The sequence below is a fragment of the Rattus rattus genome, chromosome 18, assembly GCF_011064425.1.
Source record: "Rattus rattus isolate New Zealand chromosome 18, Rrattus_CSIRO_v1, whole genome shotgun sequence".
Lineage (NCBI taxonomy): Eukaryota > Metazoa > Chordata > Mammalia > Rodentia > Muridae > Rattus > Rattus rattus.
In genome coordinates this window covers 7,994,883-8,022,694 of record NC_046171.1, presented here as the reverse complement: position 1 = coordinate 8,022,694, position 27,812 = coordinate 7,994,883, and the positions used below count along the sequence as shown (strand labels likewise).

The 27,812-nt window shown below is 44.7% G+C and overlaps 2 protein-coding genes and 1 pseudogene across 2 annotated transcripts in view; all 3 read right to left on the bottom strand.

The window, feature by feature from the left end:
• Positions 1-27,812, bottom strand: part of LOC116887415 — a 496,132-nt pseudogene that overhangs the window by 349,084 nt on the left and 119,236 nt on the right.
• LOC116887417 (RT1 class I histocompatibility antigen, AA alpha chain-like) overlaps positions 1-27,812 on the bottom strand; it is a 431,868-nt gene that overhangs the window by 299,241 nt on the left and 104,815 nt on the right. The window lies entirely within an intron of this gene.
• On the bottom strand, positions 8,040-12,232 carry LOC116887429 (rano class II histocompatibility antigen, B alpha chain-like). Its single transcript, XM_032889045.1, is given in 5 exon segments — positions 8,040-8,214; positions 8,454-8,735; positions 9,188-9,371; positions 9,373-9,433; positions 12,115-12,232. Coding segments are annotated over 5 exon segments (771 nt in total). The 5' UTR covers positions 12,204-12,232; the 3' UTR covers positions 8,040-8,059.

The following is a 27,812-nucleotide window of genomic DNA, read 5'->3' as shown; positions in this document are numbered from 1 at the left end:
CTAAACCCCAAATACAGACTATTTCCATCATGGTAGAAAATGCTATTTGTCCAGATGTTGTGGTGCATACCTATAAACCCAGCAGGAGCACGGTAGAGGCAGGACTGAGTTCAAGATGCTGTCTTACTGGACCACACTGTATAGGGTGCATATTTTGTATTCATCTCTTGCCTGCTATATAGTAAATCTGAAACTACATTTTCCCTTTGCTGTTGGGCTGATGGTTGGGCTAGAGACCTCACCATACCAGGAGTAATCTATCACTGGATCCATCACAGAATAGAATTGTCTGATTTCTTTGCTTAATTGATCACCACCAAAACCCTTATATAAAACTTATTTATTGCCAAACTGAAAGTTTAATGTGAGAATCCACATTCATTAAAAACCAGTAAATCATCTCACGATGTCTCCTTTTTTTGTGGATCACTTTTAAACAGGGTCCTCAACAGATTAGTACGTGTGCTCAGGTGAACAAAATGCCTAATACGAAGTGGGGAAGTAGGAAGAATCTGGGCTCCATCTGCAGTTTGATTTTGTGACATTATGATTTTAGAGGCCCACGATTTCTTTTGATACTTATTTCTGTAGAATTCGTTTTATGTACAGAACGGTTGCTACATTTTCAAACTTACCTATCCCTCTCAGCTGATACTCAGAGTAAAAAAAAAATACATTATCAGGCAAAAATATTCAGAGTAAAAGTAATACTGAGGAAAAATATTTAAGCTATCTCTTCATGCTGGTGAGGTAAGGAGTATTTCTAGCCACTGAGTGCTAATTATCAAGACAATGCAAAGCCAGGCAGGGCTGCTGAATGTGTGCCTGTAATCCAGAACCAGGGAAACTGAAGAGGATAACCAAGAATCCAAGGTCAGGCTAGACCATAAGACTGTAAAGTGAATTCCGGGCCAATGTGGAGAGATGCTGTGTAGATCAGCCTGGCCTCTCAGAGATCTGCCTGCCTACTTGGATTAAAGGCCTTCTCCACTATACTCAGCTTACTTGTTTGTTTTTACTAAGTTTTTTTTTTTTTTTTTTTTTTTTTTTTATATAAACCAAAGCATGGGGCCATCTGAAAGGGTTTGCTCTGTGCTCCCCTTTGGAGCTGCGCTCTCCCACCTTTTGGCAGTGCTCTAAGTGAACAGCACCATTAGTTACCCTGAGACATAGATCAGTGAAATCAAACTCCCTAGGTGACACAGTTTCTTAACAAGGCCATACTTACTCTAACAAGGTCACATCTCCTAATAGTGCCCCTCCCTGGGCCAAGTATATTCAAATCACCAGAGAAAGTAAAGTTAACTAAAGAAGGAAGCAACCATGTTTGAAGGTGATATCTAGTTGAGTGGTAGAAAAAAGATGACAAATCAGAAAGAGATTTGACAGAATAGGATATGCCCAACTCTCATGAGAAGAAAGGGAAGCTACTTAAGGGAGAGGCAGACAGTACAGGAAGAGAGTACAGGAAAGGGTGAGCTTTTTCAACAGTAAGTCTCAGAGGCTGAAAACATTCTAGGCCTAGAGTAGATGGGACAGAAGCTAGAATCTTTCAGGCCTAGGCCTAGGTTAGCAGCCAGTTATAGAACATCTGCCAATTCAGTTGCTTACTTTTTGTAATTTCTGCCTTTTTAACTCTTTGCTATTCTGTGGCCAAAGGCTACTGGTTTCTTAGCAAATTAACTTCTGCTGATAGAAGCAGGAGATTAAGAAAACAGCTTAGATATCTGAGCCCTTTTCTTGCTGGCTCAAGAGCCTCTGAATGGCCAGGAGAGCGTCTCTGAGTTCATTTGTTATCTCTTCCTGAGCCAGAGAGAAAAGAAAAGGAAGTGTAACTTCATTTTTTTTCAAACACCTATTTTTAATGATGGTTCTTAAACAATTTAACTTCCCTTGTAGCCCACCACCCACCAGAGGTAGTGGAAAAGAAAGGACAGGAAGGATGGGGGATGGGAGAAGTGAACCTGTTTAGAAAGGTTCCCTGGAGCAACTCCCATCTGCATTCTCTGGAAATCAGCAGTTCAGTTCACAGTTTAGAAGACAAAGGGAGCTTGATCCACTCACAAACACTTGATGGGTACACCAGCAGTCCAGTTTGGTAGAGTCTGGTTAGCAGCATAAATCAGCAAGGCAGGGTTGGGGATTTAGCTCAGTGGTAGAGCGCTTGCCTAGCAAGCACAAGGCCCTGGGTTCGGTCCCCAGCTCCGAAAAAAAAAGAAAAAAAGAGAAAAAATCAGCAAGGCACAAGTCAGCAGGAGGGACCTGGTGGGACGCCAGGAGAAGTTCTTGGCTGTTCCTCTCTCAGCAAAGCAAAGATCAGCAAAGACACAAGACCCACAAGCACTGCACAGCCAGCTCTAACAGCAAGCCTAGCCCAGCCTCTGTCCCTGTCCAAGTTTTATTTATACCCTCAAGCATCACGTATCCTCCACGGGTCTTGCCTTAGCATGTGAGTCTGTCTCAGCTGACATCACTCTGCCAATCAGCCCAATTCTGTGGAAGTGGCATGAAACTGCAGCACACACCAGAAGTTTTTTGGTGTGTTTCTCTCTATGGAATCCAGACAAGTGTAAGGCAGACCAGTGCTCATGTGTTGTTAGCGAAGAATCCTTCATCATGTGTCCTTTCATGTGCTTGCTGTAGTGGAATATCCTTTCACCTGTGTCCACTTCAGGAAAACATTCCTTTATGTGTCTGGCCCAGCAAAACACCATCCAAATGATTTTCCAAAGAACCCTGAAGTTTCTACTTCAGGAAGAAGGGGAGAAAGTCAAGCACACATGTTGTGGGTTGCCCGGGTACTGTTTGTTAGTTCTGTGTTCTCAAGAGGGGCTGCCCCAATGAGGAGTGGATCACTTACTCAGGGGATTTCATGTGAATCTTCTCTCCAGTTTAACTGGTCAAATAAAGGCTAGAACCTGTGATTGGACAGTGGAAGAGAAAAGTGGTGCTGGAGGTTTGAGAGCATAGAGGAAGAGTAGGGAACAGGGAGGAAGAGGATGGAGGAAGAGGATGGAGGAAGATGGAGCAGAACCATGTGGCCTGGAGGAGCTGCAGGTAGCGAGGGATCTCATAGCTGGGGAATAGAGTGGTGCAGTGGTGAATCTGCCCAATCTAGGTGTGCAGCTTATAAACATTGTAACTGAGTTGTGTGTTTTTTGCATGGATATATTGGGCTTGGAGATTTACTGTAACACAGAAACACAGACACACAGACACACTTTGGCCGGGCCTGATCACCTGTTTCATCAATTCCACAAGTGTTCATGCACACTTATATGTGCACATATACCTATATTTATGCACAAACATACACATAGACAGACAGACATAAACATATATACACTTGGCACAACCCCAAAACCACATTTTATTTCTTCTCTATGACAAAAATTCTTCTCTTAGACAAAATTCTTTATAAAAATGCGTCATAGGGTTGGGGCGTGGCTCTCAGTGGTAGGTTGCCTACCAAGCGCAAGTCCCTAAGTTCAGTCCTCAGCTCCGAAAAAAAAAGAAAAAGAAAAAAAAGAAAAAAAAAAATCGTCATAGATGAAATGTTACAGAAGGATGTGGATAGTAAGTTCAAAGCAGTGTTTCACTCTATCATCTCAGTATAAGTTCAAAGCAACAGTTTCACATGGCCTCACTTTATCACAGTGCACACCTGTGACTTCATCCTTGGACCTGACCTAGAATGAATGTTTTTCTTTGATCACAAATTTATTTCACTTGTTCTCTTCATAGTGCAGTTATGAAAGCTCATTGTGTTCATTATTATTCAACCTTTACTTATCATTGTAAGAGGAGGGGTGCATTCTATTCTTGATTCTAATTTCATTACATCTTTCTGGCAAAACAACTAAAACCATTTTCCTAAAATTATTTGAACCAAATCAGGAATGCTATAAAGTCATTGATTTATCTAAATAGCATTCATTCAAGAAAGTTCATTTTCATGTTTATCTCCAGGAAATTTGCCCAGTAGGGTGGGCCGATGCCCAGGAATCATTAGGCTGTATAACAGTTGTATATCAGCAGCAAGAAGAAATCCTGAGATGAAGTCTCTGGGGGCTGTGCCTCTTCAGAGTGCACCCGTTGCAGACAGATGAAATGGAGGACCATGTCCAGAAAACTCAGTTGCTTGCCGTAGCCTTTGCTAGACGGCTTCTGTCACTCACTCCTGTGGCGATGGTGTGTGAGAAGTTACAAGCTCCACAGCCCAAGGCTCTTACATGATACAATTATTCTTCACTAACTTAAGTCACTGAGATTTAATCACTATCATGAGATAAGAATTATTGCATAATGATTTTGTCCTTCCAGATTATCATGGAATATTTCGCTTAAGGAGGAGAGTTGAATCAACTGGGGAATGAATGTTACCAGATGCTACCCATCACCTCGCATGCTCATAGCTTGTGTGTGCTGTGAGAGCATTTGAAACATGCTCTTGTAGTAATTCTCAAGCATACAACACACTATTATTAATAACAGGTAGCAGGATGTATAGTAATGATTACCCTTTCAACCTAACCAAACTTTACAGCCTTTGACTGACACCTCTCTTTTTCTCTTTCTTCCTCCATTCTCACCCTCTTCCCTGGTCACATAGTAAGTTCCTGACCGCTGTGGGTATTCTAAATGAAACACAAAGACCCGAAGGTTCTAATTAACTTTAGTATACAGAATAATGATATAATGGCAGTCCCACACATACATATCAGGTGGACCTTGATTTTGTTTCTTCCCTGCAGTACCCTATTTATCCTTCTTCCTAAATTTTCTCCACCAGATAATCCCCCTGCTTTCATTTTATAACACAGTCCATTCCTTTAAACAACGTAATAATGGACATAAATATGGAATATTGAGATTTTTGTCAATAACTGCAAAGAATCTCTAATAATTTCCAAACTGTAGATGAAAGAAGGCTAAGAAATACTAGATAATTTACTCAATGATGGTTTAGGCTTCTTTGCATTGAGCTGTACTGTATATCTACTGTGCTAATATTTTGTGTTTTCTGCGTTGCATCCTAAGCTTACTGATGTAGCTGGCATGGACAGAAACACCTTAGGGTTTTAACAAGAAACCTCAGTGTCTTTCTAATGCTAATCATGCAGCCAGCAGTTGGCAGAGTGTAAAGGCTTGGGGAAAATGCTTAAAACAATTTCAGCAGAACAAAGACATGGTTAGCAAACAGTTGGAAGAAGAAACCACACAAAGTAGGTAAAGAAAAATTTTTTAAAAAGGCTACACAAAATCTCCAATAGGGTGGCATAAACCTCCAGTGAGTCTTGGTCACCCTCAGAAGAGTCTGAGACACCCATCTGTTGACCCAGATCCTCTGGAGGTGTATCCTCTGGAGAATGGTGGGGACAGTGGGGCAGCATGGACAGTGGAAACAGTGTGTACCGCGTGGACAGTCTGGACTGTGTGGACTGTAGGGACAGCGGGGACAGTGAGGACAGTGAGGACAGTGAGGACAGTGAGGACAGTGTGGACAGTGAGGACAGTGTGGATAGTGTGGTTGGTATGGATGGTGTGGACAGTGTGGACAGTAGCGACAGTTCAGATAGTGTGGACAGTGTGGACAATGTGGACAGTGTGGACTGTGGGGGCAGTGTGAACTGTGGGGAGAGTGTGGACAGTGTGGACAGTGGGTCTGTGGGGACAGTAGGGACAGTCTGGACAACATGGAATGTAGGGAGAATGGGGGAGAGTGTGGACTGTGTAGATTGTGCGGGCATTGTGACAATGTGGACAGTGTGGACAGTGGGGAGAGTGTGACCCATGGGGACAGTGTGGACAGTGTGGACAGTGGGTCTGTGGGGACAGTAGGGACAGTGTGAACAGTGTGAAAAGTATGGACAATGTGGACAGTGGATACAGTGTGGACTGTGGGGACAGTGTGTAGAGTTTGTACAGTGTGTAACTTGAAGAAAGTGTGAACAGTGGGACAGTGTGGACAGTAAGAACAGTGTGGGCAGTGGGGACATTGTGGACTGTGGGGACAGTGTGTATAGTGTGGGCAGTGTTGACAGTGGGACAGCGGGACAGTGTGGAGAGTGTGGACTTGAGGAAAGTGGGGACAGTAGGGACAGTGTGGACTGTGGGGACAGTGTGGACAGTGTGAACAGTGCGGATGGTGGGGACAGTGTGGACAGTGTGGACGGTGTGGATGGTGGTGATCCTGGAGGATGGTGCACTACTGCCATTCACTGTAAACCATGTTGTCTATCTGGGAATTTGATTCCACAGGGCCGTGCTTCCGTCATGAGGAGGAATGAGGGCACAGGCTTAGAGTGAGTTTCTGTTGCTCCCAGGACACAGGTGTCCACATGGAATTCAGTGAGCCCCGAGTGGCCTCATCTGTGTAAAGACATTCTTTAGCCACACTCACCACATGGCCTCCAGCATTCTTCTGTGGTGCGGGGAATCTATGTAGCTACTATCCCAGCTTCATTTAGAAGTCATACCTCTGGCCCCTGAGAGCCTGTGGTTTCCGTTCCCTTCCTTGTACCGTGTATTTACCTCAGGTACTTACACTGTTGTCTTTTTCTGAGGTTCTCGTAACTGCCCTCCATTTCCCTTCCTGCTTTGAGAATTCTTTTCTTCTTTTTGTGAGAACAGAGGAAATGGAACCTGTCGCTATCAGAAACTCAAGGCTCTCTATGCCGCATATTCTTTTAATGGTTATTGTACATTTTATGAATGTCTAACATACAGTCATAGCCATGCACCACATGGCAAAGTTTTGGTTAACAATGGGTCACATATCCAGCTGTGGGCCTAAAGGATCCTGTCCTCTCAGCTTGGAGGGTGAACTCTGTCACTGTAGGAGTTACTTCTGCTGCTGTGACAGATACAGGACAGTAGCATCTTATGGGGGGAGGGCAGGAGAGACAAGGGTTTGCCTTGGCTCACAGTTTTGGGGGGACACAGTCTATCATGAGGGGTAGACAAGGGAATGTGAGGTGTTTGATCACATCGCATTCACATTCAGGATGCAGAGAGAGGTAAAGGATGGCTCACTTTCTTTTTGGTCAACCCACAAGGCACTTCTGCCTGTATTCAGGTTGACTCTTGCCACTTCACATAAATATTTCTGGAAATGACCTCAGAGACCCACAAGAGGTGTCACCTTGATAAGAATAAAAAGTTTTGAGAATTTGAAACCTTTTGAGATTTAAAGTTCATCTCATAGTAGTTCTTTCTTTTTTCTTCTCTCTTTCCTTCTGCCTCTACCTCTCCCTCCATCCCTCCCTCTCCCACTCCCCCCTCTTATTTTGTAGATAGGGCCTTCCTATAAAGCTCCAGCTTGCTCTGTGTAGACCAGGTTGGCCTTAAACGTATGAAGACTCTCCTGCTGTCTCTGGAGTGCTGGATTACTGGTGAGCACACTGTGCCTTGTGTTTCCTTACAACAAGTGTACACTGAGGAAGATTTCACACCCCACCTCCCTGAGCCTGACTGGAGACAGATGAGAGTGGTCAGGGCTGGGAACAAAAAAATTTTTTTGAAAGTTTGGCTAAGATACCAAAGCATTCTGGGCTGCATTGGTTGTTCCCATGACACTGGACACGGGATTACATGGGCCTGGCTCCAGTAAGCTCCAAAATGGGAGACAGTAAAAACAAAGAGGACAACTTATAAGAGGTTTATTGGCTTGGTGGAGCATTAATCAGGGTCTCAGAGTCTATAGTAGATTCTACTTGGAAGACAAACAAAACTTAGATCAGGGGAGAATTCCAAGGGCGTGTGGGCCATGAGGTGGGACAGCCTCAGGGCCAAGGGAAGAGCAAAATGGGAGACACCAGGAGAAGAGAAGGAACACGATGAATTGGGGCAGAAAACACACTGTGCGAGGTCACCCCGCACACCACATCTTCCCTGTAGAGGGCCACGCACCTACAACAAAACACACAGGAAAGATGGGTTCCAGAAGCTCCAGCAACGTTCCAACAACATTTTCATGTCTCCCCTTCCTTCCCCTCCCCCTTGTGGTGCCTTTCTCTCCCACAAACACACACCCTTACCTTCTTTCCCAGGGTGGGACTCACAAGGGCCCTGGGTGTCTGGGGGTGCTATCTGACCGCAGGCCTTGAATGATGAAGATGGTGCCCACCACGATGCCCACGAGGCCCACAGACAACCCCAGGGCACAGACCACGGTCTCTGTCAGCTCTGACATGGGGGCTGGAATCTCAGGTTCTGAGAAAGAGAAGCTTTGGAGTCAGAAGGGACTCATGTATGTGTAAGGCAGGGCCAGGGTGAGGGAGGGAGTTAATCTACGTGGTCTCTGAGGCTGGGCTAATGGGATGACACGAACTCCAGCCTTAGAAACTCTTTAAGAGTGGAAAGTGAGTTTTGGTCACTAGAAGCCAGAAACATGCTGTTCTATAGGTGACAGTGAATGAGAAAGTGCCAGAAGTGGCAGAGCTCATACACACCCCAGTGTTTTAGAGCCGGCTCATCCAGGCCCCAGTGCTCCACCTTGCAGTCATAAATGTCGTCGTTGGAAGGGATGAAGGTGAGGTAAGACATCTTGTGGAAGGAATAGTCACGGTTGGAGAGGAAGCTGGTCTCAAAAGTGCCTTCTGTGACTGGCTTGCTGTTTCTCAACCACGTGATATTGATCACAGGAGGAAAGATGTTGTCTACAAAGCAGATGAGGGTGTTGGGCTGACCCAGCAGCACAGGGGACTTGGAAAACACTGTCGCCTCAGGAACCTCTGCAAAGGAAATGGTCTGGATGTCAGAGGCTGATGGGAGCTTCTCTCCCTGAAGCCCTGCACTGTCTGGTGAGGGAGCATATTGCATGAAATGTGTGATTTTTAAGAAGAGAGGGAATGGGCTGGAGAGATGGCTCAGCAGTTAGGAGCACTGACTGCTCTTCCAGAGGTCCTGAGTTCAAATCCCAGCAACTACATGGTGGCTCACAACCATCTGTAATGGGATCTGGTGCCCACTCTTCTGGTAGTCTGAGGACAGCTACAGTGTGCTCATGTAGATAAAAATAAAAAATAAATCTTTAAAACAACAAGAACAGAGGGGATGAGTCCCCAGTGACGAAGAGATCCAGGTGCTCCTTGGAAAGGAGAGTTTTTATAGGACCATTTATATCCTGATCACATCCCCTCACCCCCCAGGGAAGGGAGGGGGGAGCAGGGTGGTGAGCACGTACTGTTGACAGCTGGGGTTGAATTTGACCTCTTCATCAGGATTTCCAAATTGTATTTTGCTGTAGCTATCTCTTGAAGTCCACCTTGGGGGTCAAATCTTCTCACTTGTGCAAACTCAGGGATCCTCCAGATGGTCTCCTTCTTATCCAAGTCCACATAGAGTAACTCATCACCATCAAATTCAAATGTGTGTAAAATTGGCCTCTGATTCATAATACTGATACACATATGTATAATACCAAAGTAGCCTCATTAGTGGCATGAGGAATTTAGGTGGATAATTGGGAAAGTGGGAAACAGGAAAAGGGAAAATAATATTTTAAAACAAACAATAGAAAATGCTCTGATGAGTACCACGAACGTCATTGTTTTTGATGCATTTCCACCACCCACACCTCCCTACCACTCTCAGTGTGGGTTACACTCCAGTCTTTCCCTCTGTGACGTGCACTGCACAACGGCGGGATGCCATGTGTTTGATTTCTGCTATCCTGACTGCCTTGTCCACTCTTTGGTACAGATAGCTCCAGACCAAGTAACACAGCTGACGGAGGAAAGCTTGTCTGCAAAGTTCCGTCATCAGATTCCTTCTCTGGTTAGGTTTGTGTGTGCTCTGGTAATCTCCATCAGTTATTTAACATATCTTACATCATTTCTTTTCCTTCAAAACAGGGCCTTTTCCACACAAGGCGTTCTCATTTATTCTGACCCAGGAAAGCACGCAAGAAACTTATAGAAAAGAGAACAGCGGCACCATGTGAGGAGACTGTTCAAAAATAGATTCCTGCCTTGCTTCTGAGGGACCACAGGATGGTCTTCGATTTCTGGAATAAAAAGAAATAGAATTTTATTATTTTCATGCTTCACATAAAACCTCGCCTCTTAATTCTTTCTAAATCCAAAACCAATGTTCTTTTTGAACTCGTGGTGAATTAATACGTTTCCTCCAGGCAGGTGAACACGTGTGAGCCGCCATGGAAGGCCGCCCAGTGCAGACAAGGACAAAAGGATGTCAAATGCGCTTATCATTTGTCAAGTAAACACTGGTGGCACAGATTCTGAGTGTTTTTAGGTTTTTGTATCTTTCTTCCTTCACTTGTTGAGTTCCAGCAAATGTCAGACCAAGTGCTGTTCAAGGAGAAATTCGCCAGCCAAGCCTGGCCTCTATAGTCACCAAGGTTGGTGAACAGGACAGCGATTCCAGCCGACAGACAGAGTGCACATAAGGTGCTGTGAGTGACTGTGGGCGAGTTATGGTCAGCTCTGCACAAGCGACTGCCAATCAAAACTAGGGCCCATCCTCTCACGGCCCTAATGATGGCGGGGAGGGAGTGTCTCCTTTCCTCACAGAAATGAAGGTGGCTGTCATTTTGCTCAGTTTGCTGAAGCCCTCCTCTACTCTGGAGGGTTCTGTTCAGTTTTAATTAATCGGCTTCCAACTGCACTGTGACCCCCAGACCCTCTGTCTATTCACGTTCGACTGCTCCTCTGACCCTTCCCAGTATGGCTGTCTTGGTTAGTGTTATCTGCAGCCCCATAGCCAACTTCTCCCTCAAAGTCTCCTTCAAAAACTCCCTGATCCATTGTTAATAAACCTCTTCGACTTCTTTTCCAACCGTGGATGTACACAGTGTGCACTTCAGTGGGCGCTTATCCTGAGCCCCAAGTATCGCTGAGGACTCCACACTGCCTCCTGCTGCTATAGTTCTGCCCTCAGCTGGATCCACCTCCCCCTCCACACACACACAATGGCCTTTCTGCTTCCTGCCCTTGATCTGCCTACCCCACTCCCTAGGGGCAGGCAGCAGGTTTGATATACTTCAGCACCGACTTCCTAGCTGAGCAAACGCTTTACAAAGTGAGTGTTGAGTGATGCTTGCTAGTTTTGAGGCCCATGGAGACGTTGGGGATAACTGACAGGTGGCAGAACCTTATGACAGTCGGGGTCAGCAATGACCTATGTGCCCCAGGCATTTAGCTTTGGACCCTTACTTGATGAGAATGTTAAAAGTCATATTAATAAGAAAAATGTAATGTAGGCTAAATTAAAATCAAAGCATTTTTTCTCAGACCTTAAAATTTCCACCTTTCCCCCTTCTAAGTTAAAGAGAAATGGGAGTATTTTCACATAGTCCTCCAGTTCTATGGTTCCTCAGAACCATGCCCACTGTGCCTACTCACACCGATTGGGGCACCCTAGTGTGACACTGAAGAAGGAAATTGGGAACAAAGAAGCCAACCTGCCTGGAGTCGGAGGCGAGACTTCTCCTTTCCAACAAAGCTGGAAAGAGAGCAGCCATGCCCCTTCACAAGGGCGCTCAACTCCTTTCACTTCCTGTTTCAAACGTTTAACTTTTCAACTGCTATTTCACAAAGTTCCTATTCAGGTCTGTAAAACAGTCGTGGCATTAAGGAGGGGATCCAGAGAGGGGACGGAATGTCAGCGGAGTGTGGAGGGAAGGAGGTGACGCAGGCAGAGGGCCACAGGCTCCCGTAGGTTGCGCTTGCTTGGGTCGTGTGTAAGCCCCAACAAAAGGGGTTTACTGTACACACAAAGGGGTACACTGCATTTGCTGTACCTTTGTGTGTGTGATTCACGGAAGTGTTTTCCTTAGAACACACTACAGGTATAAAGGCTTCGGAAACTCGCATACATTCTAGTAATGAAAACCATTCATTCGTGGAAACACCCCCAAGTTATGAGACGACCCCACCTGTCAGAGCCCTCCATCCTTCCCTAACTGGGTCCACTGTTAGAACCATGGTTTGGTGGATCATGAGCTGTGCTCGCCAACCAAAGCTTCCCGAAGAAGGGCTCACACAGCTGTTAGATTGTCTAATATTGAGGATTTATATCTTAGCCAATTTGTATCTCCCTCTTCTGTAGATTTCCCATTTCCCGGCTCCAGGCATCCCTCAGCTGTACAACTCACCCTCAATGTCGTCTTGACCTCCACAGGGGCTGAGCATGGTGGTCAGGGCGAGGACCCCCAAAATCAGAGCTCTGCTGAGTGGCATCTCTGTTCTCTGGGTGGTCTCTGTAGCTGCTCTCCCAAGTCTTCAGAGAGATTCAGAGGATCCAGCCCAGGAGATCTTACCTCAAACCAAACCCAGACCAATCAGAAAATTCCCTGTGATGACGTCACAGTTGCCAGCTACAGACTTTGTATTGAGAGGCCTGGAAGAGGCTAGGGGAACTCCCTGGAGCTGCTGCAGGCTCTGCTCAGAGTGGACCTGAGGGAATGCCTGAGGAGAAGGGCATTCCGAGTCAGACTTTTTCTCCTGTGCTTATGTGAGCAGATGGCAAGAGAGGAGAGGATTTCTGAAGAACCTCATGGACAGGCGAACTCATCCACAATAGTATTGTTTTTCACAACTGTTTGGGCTGTACCGTCCAGAAAGTCTCTCCCGAATTTATTCCTTTCCACGTGCTTCTCCAATCCCGACACCCAGTTACTTTCTTGGGCTTGCATGCATCATGAGTTAACAGGTTTTTTGTGTTCTTCGCTCTGGGCAGAAGCCCGGGTGTTACCAGTAGGAGCACAGAGCTGTGAGGACCTGTCCTGCCCCTACAGGAGCACACGGTGCCTTATCCAGATTTCCTCTTCTTTTGAGTAACCTTTGTATTCTAAAGGAAGTTTGGGGACACTGAACACACCTGAGAATGTCTGGGTAGATCAGTTATTCTTAAAATATTTTCCAGTGCGAGAATGTTCAGTCTCATGTCGAAAGGAACTTTTGTAACTTAGAAAAGTATCTTTCTTCCCCAAACTACTGGGTTTTCCAAGTTCGTTGCCCTTTTATGTGACTATTTCAGGTAAGTGTGCGAGTCTGAGGATTAAGTCTCAGCAACCATTGTGGATGCTATTGTCTGTAGAAGCCTGGGTTTTCTGCACTCTGTAGAGGCCACAAGCTCCTACACGTTTGGGACCAGCTCTTCTGTCCTCCTGAGATGAGCGTGCAAGCCTTTGCACTTCAAAGAGGCAGAGGCTGTGGAGGGGTGGAAAGGGACACCCCAGCACCTGCCTGGACACAGTGAAAGAGGAGCTGGCCCCAGCTTTAGCCTCACTGAGTGCTCGTCTCCTTCTAGGCAAACCTATTAAGGCAATCTGATCTCTCTACTTGAACCCACTTTGTTACGGAATAAGGGAAAATTCCTTTAGATAATGTAGTGACCGGATCTGAGGGGTCCAGGTTAGCCCTCTTGTTAATACCCAGGTATCTTTTGTAGTCGTGATTAATTCCATAACCAGATGATGTTAAGTAAGATCCTGGACAATCAGGCTGAGTTGGCCACAGCTGAGAAGCCTTAAAAACAAGCAGAGGCTTGCGTGAGGAAGGGGAGTCACTGTGTCCTTTGCCTGCACCAAGTTCCCATCTGCCTCTGGGGCCCTGGCCATGCTATTTCATCCCCACGGCTGCAGAAGCAGAAGCAACAGTCTTCTTAGTATGTCTTCCCTCCAGCTTTACGTCCTTGGCTCCAACAGACCTTTGCCCGGAGGCCCACTGATTGGTTGGCAAGGTTTCTCTCGTGATCTTTGAGTTCATTGGAATTATGAACAGGATCAAGGGAGAAGAGTTACTTGCATGCACACGGTGACCCAGAGGCAGTGACACACACGCAAAGCTCACCCCTATATAGGCAATGACTCACAAAACCCTGCATCCTCGAAGTCCCCTGCACAACTTGCAAGGAGCTCCGTAGGGAAGCGCGCTGTGAGGAATCTGCAGTAAGTTCTTACAGCAGACCTCTAGTCGGTAATAGCAAGGAAAAGCTACAGACAGAAATCAAAGCAGGGGTGAGGGGCAGAGAGCCGGCTCAGCAGAGAAGAGCGCTCGCTCTTGCCGAGGACACAAGTTCAGGTCCCGGCACCCACGTGGCATGGCGGCTCATAACCAGCTGTAACTCCAGCTGCAGGGACTCTGACGCCCTCTTCTGACCTCTGAGGGCATAGCACATACATCTCTTGTAGAAAAGCGCGCGCGCGTGCACACACACACACACACACACACACATTTAAAAATAAATTTAAAATTAAAAGCAAAGATGAGTGCAAAGAAGTCAGAAATAGGAAAGCATGCGGAGGCTGGAGGGAGGTATGGAGGGGTGGAAGGATGGCTCAGTGGTTAAGGGCTCTGACTCCTGCAGAAATGGGGCTCCCACATGGGAGCCTGGAACTCCAATTCCTGGGCACACCCCCCACACACCTTTATGTGTGGCACACATAAACTCATGCGGGCATGCACATATTCAGACAAATAAAAGCAATAAATATTTTAAAAGATTATGGGCTATTTAACTCATTTTCCTAGAACTCTTAGAGCAGACATTCTTATTCTGTAACATAAAGTTAGTGGCCAAGTGGGCTACGTCCACAGCGCACTCCTTGTGCAGGTCGTTGGGCGTAGTTCTCTATTTTGAGCATTGTATTTTTAACTATGTGTATTTGTGTGCGGGTGTGCACACGTGGATGCCCGCGGACTCTGGAAGAGACATTCCACCCTGGATCTGGAGTTCTAGGCAATTTCAGACACCCAACGAGAATGCTGGGAACTAAACTCAGGTCCTCTGCAAGAGCAGCAAATACTCTTAACCCTTGAGCCATTTCTCTAGCCCTCGCATCTCTTTTAAAATAAATTTTCGTTGGAGCATAGTCCTTGTAGGTAGTATTGGATTTTGTAAATTCACTTTGATGCACGTTTGTCCCGCACCTCGGCCCTATTCACCTGTATTGAGCGGCTAAAGATGGCGCCAACATCCGGTGGTCGTTTGTGGTAAACACCCACAGTGCATGTGTTGGCATACCCCCAGCACCTACAAGGCCAGGGTGATATTCATGCTAAATAGGTATTTCATACTCCACCAATTCCCAGTGGACAAGTTTACAGCCACAGTCTGTCTTGTATATAAGGCGAGTGCCTTTGTTCCTCGGGGTCCCCATATTAACAATAAGGTGTTCCTGCAATAAAGGCTGTTAAGAAGAGTCCGACGGTGTTGCGTCTTCCTTGCTGGTCAGGGTGGGCGCTACAGCTGGTGGCCCGTACGGGAACCCCGAGTCTTGTTTTGTGTGGATTTCAGAACTTTTCAGCCTCAGGATGGTGACGTCAGTAAGCTCCCAGGTAAGGGACCAGCCAGTTCTCTGGAGGTAAGCAGAGACGGTAATAGTCCTGGGCACAGGACGGTAAAGCTCCCGTGTAAAAGGGACTATAAAGTTCTCTGGAGTAAACAGAGATGATGAGAGCCTTGGTTTAGAGGCAAAAGGGTTTGTGGAGCACGGCAATGTTGTCTTTCTCATTTGATCCTCTGTGGGTTGGACTAGCACTTTTGCCGTTTACTCTTTTTGTGTTGTGGTGTTGCTACTGTTTGAATTTCCACCGTCAGGGGCACGAATGCATTTGCTGGGAAGAGCCCACTAGTGATGGGCCACAGGATCGTGTGTAAATAAACACACCAGCCCGCTCTGTTCGTAAATCGATCGTAAAAGCTCGTAAAGCATGGGAAACTCACATTCCACCCCACTCCTGTCAGCTCTTCAGGAGCTTCTTGGTCAGCGTAAGCTTAAAATCGAAAGGAAAATCCTGCTGAGTTTTCTTGATGAGTGTGATCGTTGTGCTCCGTGGTTTATAGTGTCAGGGTCTCTTACTTTATGGGCATTGGACAAGTTAGGAAGAGATCTGGATAGGGGGAAATAACAGAGGGCAAGCTTAAACCAGGGACAAAGCCGCTCTGGCGAATGGTCCGTGCCTGCCTAGAAGATAAATGATGTGAGGAAGCTGTTAGAACAGGTTAGAAAATCCTTACAGAGCAACAAGAAAGCATGTCGGAGGGAGAAAAGGTCTCGAAGGGAGAAAAGAAAAGAAAGGGAGATAAAAGAAACAGAGAGAAGGCAGAGATGAAAAAAGGGGATAATCAGGACCAAGAAACAAATAAGATATATCCCTCTTTAAAGGCATTGACCTTGGGAATGTCTAGTGACTCAGAGCTTAGTGAGAATGACTTAGTTGACCTTGAGGAAGAAGCCACTCGGTACGAGAAAGAGAGATATCATCCGGACTGGCCACATGCCAACGCTATGTGGCAGCAAGCCAAAGAAGTAGATAAGAAAGCAATTGTACCAACGGCACCCCCTGCACCTCCGTATACCCCTCAACATAAGCGCATGGTAAAGCCTGCAGGAGCTACTTCTTTTTGCCCGGAGGTATGGATTGAGTTTTCCAGTTTTTCTGGATGCAAATGGGCAGCGATATCATGAACCTGTTGACTTTAAGACAATAAAGCAATTAGCAGAGTCAGTCAAAACTTATGGAGTCAACGCAGCTTTTGTTATAGCTCAGATTGAGGCTCTTGGCAGATACTGTCTCACCCCTGGAGATTGGAGGAGTTTAGCTAGAGCTTGTCTCTCTCCAGGTCAATACTTGGATTGGAAATCTTACCTGTATGACTATGCTAACATTCAAGCTGCCATTAATCTGGCTTCAGGAGCGGATCCTCAGAGACATTGGGGCGCTGACATGTACTAATAGGAATAGGAGATTTGCTCGGACCAGACTGGTTATCCAGATCAGGTCTATAGTCAGATTAATGAAATAGCCATTAAAGCCTGGAAAGCATTGCCTAATAGAGGTGCAGTCTCCGGCAACCTCGCCAAGGTTCTGCAAGGACCCACTGAGCCATTTTCAGACTTTGTAGCCCGCATGGTGGAGTCCGCTACCAAGATCTTCAGAGACCCTGATAGAGCTATGCCTCCTATTAAACAGCCAGTGTATGAACAATGTACGAAAGAATGTAGGACTGCTATAACACCATACAAACATAAAGGTTTAGAGATTTGGATGAAAGTCTGCAGGGAAATAGGAGGGCCATTGACTAATGGTGGCCTAGCGGCAGCAAAGATACAATTAAGAAAGAAGGTTTCTGCAGAGACCTGCTTCAAATGTGGCCGTAAAGGGCACTATAGAAGACAGTGCCCAAAAGAAGTGGAGAATGGGGTAGTAACAGACCTCCACAACCTAGATTGTGCCGCCGCTGTAGGAAGGGAAACCACTGGGCAAGTAAATGTCGATCTGTGAGAGACTTGGATGGTCGCCCTCTAGCGACAGGATATGGTGGTGCACAGCCAAAAAACAGACAACGGGGCCCACGTCCCCAGGGCCCTCAAATATTGGGGCTCTACAGAACGACAGGCAAGGACAGGACAAACAGAGGCCTTGGCCTTCTCTTCACCACACGAAGGACCGAGGAGAGCCACTAAAGGCTCTGCAGGACTGGACCTCTACTCCACCACCAGACTCGTACTGACCCCCCAAATGGGAGTGCAGCCTATAGACACAGATTTTAGAGGACCCCTCCCTAAAGACACAGTTGGGCTGTTGTTGGGGCGCTCCTCTTCTGCCCTGAAAGGTTTGCAAATTGTACCTGGAGTAGTTGATCCTTATTATTTAGGCACAGTAAAAGTCCTGGTAGCCTCTCCCCAGGGAATTACTGCTATTTCCCCTGGAGACAGAATTGCCCAGCTGCTGCTTCTGCCCAGCTTACATAGGCGCTTTCCTACAGAAAATAGAATTAGAGGAGACAGGGGCTTGGGATCTACAGGTTCCCGATTTGCCTTTATCTCATTGGAACTAGGTGATCGTCCAATGTTAACATTGACTGTGGAGGGACGGTCATTCCTTGGTTTGTTAGACACTGGAGCAGGTTGTAGTATCATCTCTGTTCATGACTGGCTGCCTAGGTGGCCCACGCAAACATCATCGCAGGCCCTACGTGGTCTGGGGTACGAGATGGCTCCTTTAATAAGCTCCAAGGAATTGACATGGAAGGATGAAGAAGGTAGATCTGGAAAGATTACTCCCTATATTATAAACATTCCTGTGACTCTGTGGGGCAGAGATGTCTTAATAAATCTAGATATGAGACTAACTAATGAGTACTCCCCACAGGCCAAGGATATGATGATAAAAATGGGCTACATGCCAGAAAAGGACTAGGAAAAAATTTACAAGGACAAGTTGACCCAGGGCTGCTGAATTCTAAAAGGGACAGGACAGGTCTGTGTTTTTCCTAGGGGCCATTGAGGGAAGCATACCGATTACATGAAAAACAGAGGAACATTTGTGGATTCCTCAATGGCCTTTATCCTCTGAAAAATTAGCTGCTTCTGCTGAATTAGTGTCTGAACAGCTGAAATTGGGATATATACAGCCATCCACATCACCCTGGAATACACCTATATTTGTTATCAAGAAAAAATCAGGAAAATGGCGATTATTACATGATTTAAGAGCTATCAATTCTCCGATGCAAATAATGGGTCCCATACAAAGAGGTTTACCATTGCTCTCTAGTATTCCTGCTGGTTGGCCTATTATTATTACTGATATTAAAGATTGCTTTTTTTCCCATCCCTCTTGCCCCGCAAGATAGCGTGCGATTTGCATTTACTATGCCTTCTATGAATAATGAAGAGCCTGATAAGTGCTATCAGTGGGTGGTCTTGCCTCAAGGTATGGCTAATAGCCCTACTATGTGTCAGCTTTATGTAGGACAAGCCTTACAGCCTGTATGTGACCAATTTCCAAAATTAAGAATAATACATTTTATGGATGATATATTGCTTTCTGCAAAAGACTGTGATACCTTAAAAGTGGCCTATGTGGAAATGGTTAAAGTGCTTGAAAATAATCAATTGTTCATAGCAGCTGAAAAGGTTCAAATGGGCAAAATGGGGGAATATTTAGGAACAAAAATTACTTCTAATGGTATTTCCCCTCAGAAAATTGAATTATGAAAAGATCATTTAAAAACATTAAATGATTTTCAGAAATTACTAGGAAGCATAAATTGGATTTGACCCTATATTAAAATGCCCAATGTAGAGTTACAGCCACTCTATGAGATCCTGAAAGGGGATTCTCAGCTTACTTCACCCCGTGCTTTAACTGAGGAAGCACGATTATCTTTAAAGAAAGTAGAGGAAAGACTGGAAAAGGCAATGCTAAGAAGGTACAAGGAAAAGGAGGATCTGCTTTTGTGTATACTGAGAACTTTTCGTCAGCCTACAGGAGTGCTATGGCAACAAGGACCATTTCTGTGGATTTATCCTCATATTTCTCCTACTAAGACTCTTGAATATTATCCTTCTGCTGTTGCACAGCTTGCTATGTTAGGTGTTAAATCATGTATTCAGCATTTTGGTATTTTACCCAAGAAAATTATTATACCATATACAACAGCTCAGATAGAAACATTGTGTGCCTTGATAGATGATTGGGCCATATTATGCTGCAGTTTTGATGGAGAGTCTGACAATCATTATCCTAAGGATCCTTTTTGCTACAATTTTTACTGAACATCCAGTGATTTTTCCAAAAGGTCACTGCATTAGAGCCTTTGTCTGGAGCGTTAGATATTTATACAGATGGCTCCAAAACAGGTAGGTGCCTATATGGTTGATTCTCAAGAACCAGTATTAATTCAGTACAGTCCAGGCAACCCCCAAGTTACAGAATGTAAAATTGTATTGGAAGTTTTAAAAAGATTTCATGATTCTTTTAATTTTAATTTCTGACTCTGCTTATGTAGTTAATGCTGTACGCTCACTTGAAATTGCAGGGCCAATTAGGTCGACTAGTACTGTGTGTCAAATTCTTTTAGAATTACAAAAATTGATTTGGGCCAGAAAAAATAAATTTTTCATACAACATATTCGAGCCCATACTAATTTGCCTGGTCCCATGACCAGTAATAACACCCTGGTGGATGCTAGTACTCGTAGAGAGTTTATTTTTCATGCCACTCTGGATGATCTCGCTAGAGAATTTCATCAAAATTTCATGTTCCTGCTTTCACTCTTCAACAAAAATTTAAAATCTCTAGAGCTGCAGCTTGTGATGTGATATTAAGTTGCCAGAATTTTGTTCAGTTTCACCACCCTCCTCAGGTGGGGATTAACCCTCATGGTCTGATTCCACTAAAACTTTGGCAGATGGATGTCACACACATATCTCAATTTGGAAATTTAAAATATGTTCATGTTTCTGTTGATACCTGTTCCGGTATTATACATGCCACTCTGATGACTGGTGAAAAGGCTGGTAATGCCATTAGTCATTGCTTAGAGGCATGGGCAGCCTGGGGAAAACCTGATAGTCTCAAGACAGACAACGGGCCTGCCTACACAGCAAAGTCCTTTCAGGCATTTTGCCAAACAATGCAGGTTGGTCATACTACAGGATTACTGTACAATCCCCAGGGTCAAGGAATTGTGGAAAGAGCCATCGTACCTTAAAAGAGCTTTTACAAAAACAAAAAGAGGGAATTGCCAGTGGCCGAACACAAAAAGAACAACTTTCTTTAGCTTTGTTTACTCTAAATTTCTTGATTTTGGATGCGCATGGCTGCTCTGCTGCGGATCTCCATGCTGCTACTACACCTATAACTAAAGCAGAAGTAAAGTGGAAGGATGTCTTAACTGGTGAATGGTGTGGCCCAGATCCCGTGCTTTCGAGATCTAGGGGAGCTGTTTGTGTTTTTCCACAGAATCAAGACAATTCAATCTGGGTGCCTGAACGTTTGACTTGTAAACTGCCTCCTGCTATTCGTGAAGATGAGACTACGAACTCTACTATTACTACTTGGAATGGTGATTCAGGTTGAACATTACAACTTTGATTATGATGCATAATTGTAGTTTTCCATCATGTCCGGGGCAAGGCACACTGGATAACTCTACCTGTCGTAGAATCTTACCTACTTGCCCCCCATATCAAGAATTTCCACCTGATTTTACTCCATGTCAGAGTTTATTCCATAGAGAAAAACAATTCCTACTGGGATTTGAGTTTTCCCCTCCTCTTGATCAGGTACAGTATGATCAGGGGAAAAATAAGACTGGCAAGCAAAATTTTTGGCCTTGGTATCAATGGGTATTATTCAATGAACAGGGAGCATACACATCTCTAATTCCTTTTGCCCAATTATTAGGTGAAGACTTTACATTGTATAATATTTCAGCCACTAGAATGAATAACAAAACCAGTTTAGTAAATGTAAAGATTAATAGCCTTTTAGCAAATGATACTGCTGTTGGCGCTTCAGTATGTGTTAGACCACCTTTCTTCTTTTTGATAAGTACTAATGTAAGTGATAATGCTTTAAATTGTAATAGTTCTGATGTAGTCTGTTATTTAGCTGAATGCTGGGATGGCACCAATGATACTGCAGTGATGGTCAAGATTCCTTCTTTTGTGCCAGTCCCAATAGAAGCCAACCCAGATAATTTTCCCATACTTCATTTACTAAGAACTAAAAGGGATTTTGGTATTACAGCAGCTATAATTTCAGCCATTGTACTATCAGCCGCTGCAGCAACAACAGCCGCGATTGCTTTAACTAATCAAGTACAGACGGCTGAGACTATCAATCAGATTGTGGAAAGAACCACAGTGGCACTAGAGATACAAGAAGAATTTAATACCCACTTGGCATCTGGTCTTCTATTAGCTAATCAATGGATAGATTTGATCCATGAACAAATTGAAGCATTATATCATATGACACAGTTGTCCTGTGTTTCCTCCCTTAGAGGCTTATGTATTACTCCTTTGCAAGCTAATTTTTCTCAGTATTCTCAACAGAGCAAAGAAATCTCGAATTATCTGAAAGGAAACTGGTCCATGAAAGTGGAGCAATTATCGAGGCAATTGCTGATGCAGATTGCTGTCCTTAACAACACTAGAATGGAACCCATCACATTTGGAGATTTCACCTCGTGGATTACCAATGCTTTCTCCTTTTGTAAAGAATGGGCTGGCATGTTTGCCTGGGGGGCCATTGTCCTCTTGGGATGTGGAGTATGTCTATGGCTCTTTTGCCATTTACAACGAGAGCATGCCAGACACAAAGCGATTGTTTATCAGGCTATGGTTGCCATTGAAAGTGGTGCTTCTCCCAATATATGGCTGGCCTCTTTGAAAAATTAAGAGTTCGCCCTAGATCGTATTTTGTCACTGTCATGTGAAGCCATTGTATCCAGAGACGGGCAACTTTCCTCGGGCTCGGACCAACCTAAGACAGGAGCCCGGTGGCAATAGGGTTAATCCAAGGACGGGTAAGGCCGAACTATCAAGAGGAACGACCTAAGACAGGAGCAATGACATGTATTGGCGTGACACCCAGATCTAGACCAGTCATTTTTAAAAACAAAACAAAAAAGAGGGAGATGTAGGGAGCGGCTAAAGATGGCGCCAACATCCAGTGGTCGTTGGTGGTAAACACCCTCAGCGCATGTGTTGGCAGACCCCCAGCACCTACAAGGCCAGGGTGATATTCATGCTAATAAAGTATTTCATACTCCACCAATCCCCAGTGGACAAATTTACAGCCACAGTCTGTTTTGTGTATAAGGCAAGTGCCTTTGTTCCTCGGGGTCTCCGTATTAACAATGAGGTGTTCCTGCAATAAAGGCTGTTAGAGAAGGATCCAACGGTGTCGCGTCTTCCTTGCTGGTCAGGGTGGGCGCTTCAACTTGGTAACACCCTTTCCATATCAAATTTTTGTAATTCTTTGTCAAATATATTATTGAAACTCTAGCAAACATATTTTATCATCTATATTTTAACATTCTCGGAATGCATGTATAAAGCTTAAAAATTAAACAATAGCTATGGGGTTCAATGAAAGCAAGAGCCCTTCCTATATTTGGTTTTAAGAAAACATGCTTACTCTTCCATTTCATTGGGTAATTTTAACACGAATGGAGCCTGAATTATGTCAAATGTCTTTTGGGGGGTGGGGATATCTAAGAATTGACGAACATGTGAGAATTCAAATCACACACAGTTTTCTGTGCTGGTTAGCATTTTTGTCAACTTCACACAAATTGGAAGTCACCTGGGAGAGGACAGTTGAGCTGAGGAGTTGCTGATTGATGGAAGAGGACCCAGCCCATTGTGGGTGAGGCTACGAGTGTAGGTTGTTCTGAGTTCCTTAAGAGAGCAGGCTGAGCAAATCTCTAGGAGCAAGCCAGTAAGCAGTGCTCCTCCATGGCCTCTGCTTCAGTTCTTGTCTTCAGGTTTCTGCCTTGAGATCCCGCCCTGACTTCCTTCATGATGGATTATACTCTAGGAGGTGATATAAACCCTTTCCTTCCCAAGTTGGTTTTGGCCAGAGTTTTATTACAGTAACGGAGAGCAAGCTAGGATATTTATTTGCTGAAAAACTGGAATTAAATTGGAAGTTCGTGCAACATATATTGAAAGACCACCGGGGTGGGGAAGACCCCCACTCAAATCTCGAGACAACGCAACCCCCAAGAACTCACGAGAAACCACTCTTGATGTAATAAACAAGAGGTGTATTTGAGGAACCAGAGCTCTGGGGATGACACGTATCTTACACAGGAGACAGAGGATTCGACCCCGAGCCCAATTAGGGGAAGGGATTTATAGGGAAAATTACATAGGCAGTTGGCAACAGTCACACAAAGCAATTTCATTGGTTTGTAACTTGGGCTCAGTTCAACTCTAGGCCGCCCTGCTTCTGGGGCAAGCTGACCCTAATTCTCATTTTTCTCAGAGCTGTTGAGTCAGGCCTTATCGAGGCCAGATGGTTTGTGGTGGCTATAGCCAGGCTACATCCCCAAAATATGTTATGTTATTCTCTGCTATGAGGTGAACTTGTCCTCACAGGAGGGTCAGTGGGGGATAGTTTAAATCTTTATTCTTTCAATATCACCAAATATTTGTAGAGTGAAAACTGGACTTCTTTGAACAAGGTGCAGGAGAAATCAGTACAGGAATTTAAAAGTGGTGGTGCACACCTTCGATCCTAGCACTTGGGAGGCAGAGGCAGGAGGATCTCTGAGTTCAAGGCCAACCTGGTCTACAGAGTAAGTTCCAGGGCAGCCAAGACTACACAGAGAACCCTGTCCTGAAAAACCAAAACACAAACAAACATACAAAACCCCCCAATGCAGCATTTCCATCAACAGTGTACACAGGCCGGAAGTGAAGAGAGGGCTCAGGCCAATGAACTAAAGATTTTATCTTCAGAAATTGCAACAGGTAACATTAGTTTTAGCCCAAATGATCAGAAGAAAGGGGTACCAAATAGAGCATAATTCAGTGTGGAAATTGGGGACATCAGAGAAACAGTCAGTTAGGTTTGTGAACTCCCGTGAGACTGAGAGACAAGGCATTAGACTGATGGAGGAAGGGGCCAAGGCTAAGTAATAAAGGTGAGAATTTCCATGATGGCTGGCTTCCTCCTTTGACTTGAGCTTTTGTTTCTCTGTAGGTCCCCTGGTGATGGAGTGGCTCACCAAGTTCAAGGCTGGATCAATCCATGTCACATGAGAGTTGTGGACCAATCAACTAGCGTGTCTGTGTTCAAACTGACCACCCCTAAAGCAGAGGAGGAAAATGGTCCAGAGCTATAAATCCCAGCCCTCAAGAAGAGCCTGGATTTTCAGCTTCTGGGGTGTGCATCTCAGTCATGCTTTGCATAGTCTGTGTGTGTGTGTGTGTGTGTGTGTGTGTGTGTGTGTGTGTGCGCACGCATACACACATGCATGTGCCCCCTGTGTGTTTGCTTCCTCACTCCCAATAAACACCTTCCTTTACCTGCTGATTCTGTGTGCCATGTGTGAGATTTCTCTGCTGCCCTGTTGTACTTCAGATTTTTCTTGCCTTTTAATTCTTTCGCTGGCAGAAAAAATGAATCCAATCCAGGCCCCTTAGACCATATCATTTAAGAGTTCTAGACTATATCAACACTCACCAGGAAAAAGAAAACGACAGCAATATTAAGAACAAGAGTAGGGACATAATTATGTAGCACACAGGATGTGTGAATAGCATACTGCCTCTGTAGAGGCAGTGCTGATGTTTAAGGTCCTGTTCCCCAGTTGGTTCTTGATCTGTCAGTAAAGAAAGCCAAGGGCCAATTGCTGGGCAGAAGGTACAGACAGGACTTCTGGGTCCCTGGAGGAAAAGGGGATGCAAGGAAAGAGAGAGAAAAGTTTGATATGCTTTGGAGAGAGAAGAACTAGAGAGCTATGTGAGGTCTCAGGAGGAGCAGTGGGCTGTGGCCGCTCTGATAGGTGGGTGGTCAGAGATGTTTAGCAGAAAGTAGATTCAACTGACCAACTAAGGTTTAGGGTAGATGGGAGGTACAGAACTAAAAGTATTGATAAGGACATACTTTTCCAGATGGGACATAGTAGTGTCCAGCAATTGTGTCCAAAGGCAAGTTGAAAATGAACAAATGTGTGTATGCTTTTATCCATGGATTCAAGGGAAGCTGGGCAGGGGTGGGGTGGGTGGATGGTAGTGTGTCACCCACCTCCTGGAACTAAACTGTAGTAGCAAAAACCTACACCCAACAACAGTCTATGAAAAACTTTATACATTAGACCATTCAGATGAAATGAACATCCTGTCTGTAAAATACATGGTGGATGCCATGGCCACCCAAGATAAGACTAAGAGGACACGGTCCTGTCTCTAACAGTTAGGTTGAACTCGTACTTATAGCATTGCTACAGAGTCAGCTCTGGTTCACGTGTCTGCAGTGACAAAGTCTACTAGGTATTTAAGGAAGACATGACATCACTACAAATGGAAGAGGAGTGTGTTCTGGTTAGTGGTTGAAGCCATTGTTATCCTTATACAAATAAAGAAAGAAAGAAGAAAAAGAAAAGAAAGAAAAACAAGAAAAACGTCTAGACAAATGCCCCTTATGAGTATATATTTAAAAATTATTAATGAACGTTTAATAAGTAATATCAAATAAATAAATAAGCAGGACTGGTGACATACTTGTGTGATTGCAGTGCCTGAAGATGGGATGTTAGAGCCATTCTCAGAGCCCATACACTACAAAGCACATGGTTGGCTGGATTGGGTCAGCTGCCCACCACTTGTCAGCCTCCTATGTAAGGGACTTACAGAGTCCACAAATGCCGAGGAAATCCAACAACCTTATACTTATATATTCATAATAAAAGACCAAAACTTAAAATGTATAATTTTTTCTGATAATCCATCAAGAAATTTTTTTGCAATATCACTTGATATATATATCAATATATCTATCTATCTATCTATCTATCTATAAATTTGACAAACAACATATACAATCCGTAACCTGAAAACTATACAGCAGGGGAAGGAAAACCATAGGCTACCAAATGAATGGGAAGATGAGCCATCTGCATGGAGAAGACCAAGTGTTGGTGATAATCAGTCCTCTCTTAATTCATATATCTAGATTTGACACAGTTTCAATCTAAATGACTTTATTGAAAAAGTTGATACATAAACATGGACATACAAAAGATGGAAAAGAAAAATTTTCAAAACGAAGACAGATGGAGGTTTAGGATGCTTGATTTTAGAGCTTTTTGTATAGTTTTATCAAAACAATGTAGTATGAATATATATATACATATATATATTCATATATATGGTATATGTTACATATATCCCAAATGTAAGTATTTAATATAATTATATAGTTTAAGTATATAACCATCCTTTGACAAAAGTACCCAGTGGGGAAATATTTTTTAAATAGTTGGTACTGAAATAATTGAGTATCTACACACAAAAATTGAATCTATACCCTATCTCAAATGAAAGCCCCAGATGGATCACAGATGCCCAGGTTCTACTGTGAAATGTGCCTCACAGGAGCACACGTTCAGGCATTTTGTCATCAGCAGGGGGCGCTGTTTTGAGAGGCTGCGGAACCTTATGTGCAGTGGCCTATTGACCTGCAGCAGGTTGCTGGTGGTGGACCTTGAAGGTAACATCTGCTTCCGGTTCCGGTTCCAGTCCACTTCCTGGTCGGTGAAAATGAGCTGCACAGGAAACCGAAGCTGCTACAGAGGAAACTGCCATAAACGGCTCTGCAGCGTCTTAGCCGCCATGATGGTCCGAGCCCCTCTTAATGGTGAGCAAAAATGAGTCTTTCCAACCTTGTTTCTGTCAGGTGTTCCATCCCACGGAGTGAAAAGCGATATGCTAGTTTTAAGCACATTCTTTTTAAAAAAGAAATCAAGAAACAAGAGGGGTACACTGGAAAGCCAATGGGGTGGTGGTGAATCAAGACCGGAAGTAGGCAAGGCACTGAGGAGGGCAGGCAGGCGGTGCACGCTCAGTATCGTGGTCCTCTGAGTCCATGGAAAGCAGTGATAACAAAGTGGTCTGTCTGCAGAGCTGGAGGTGAGAATCAATGACGCCAGAGAGAACTCTGGTGCTGCAGGGGCTGCAGAGGGATTTACAGATTAAGGCGGGGACGGAGAAATGCGTCACTGATGGAATACCGTGTATAACGATGACCTCAGGAAGAGGGGATGGATCCAAGGGACAGAAGATAAAGGTTGGGGTTTTTTTTGTTGGATGAGTGTGCAACCATCCAAAATGTGTTCAGCGTGGAAACATGGTACGGAGCTCACAGATGAGCAAGTAGGCACTCTGTGTGAATGATCACAAGGGCGCTACGATGAAGACGGTGAAGAGATACAGGAAGCAGCGGGGAAGGAACGGAGTCCTCTTCTGGTTTCCATGAGCACCCACACCGCCATGACATTCACACACACACACACACACACACACACACACACA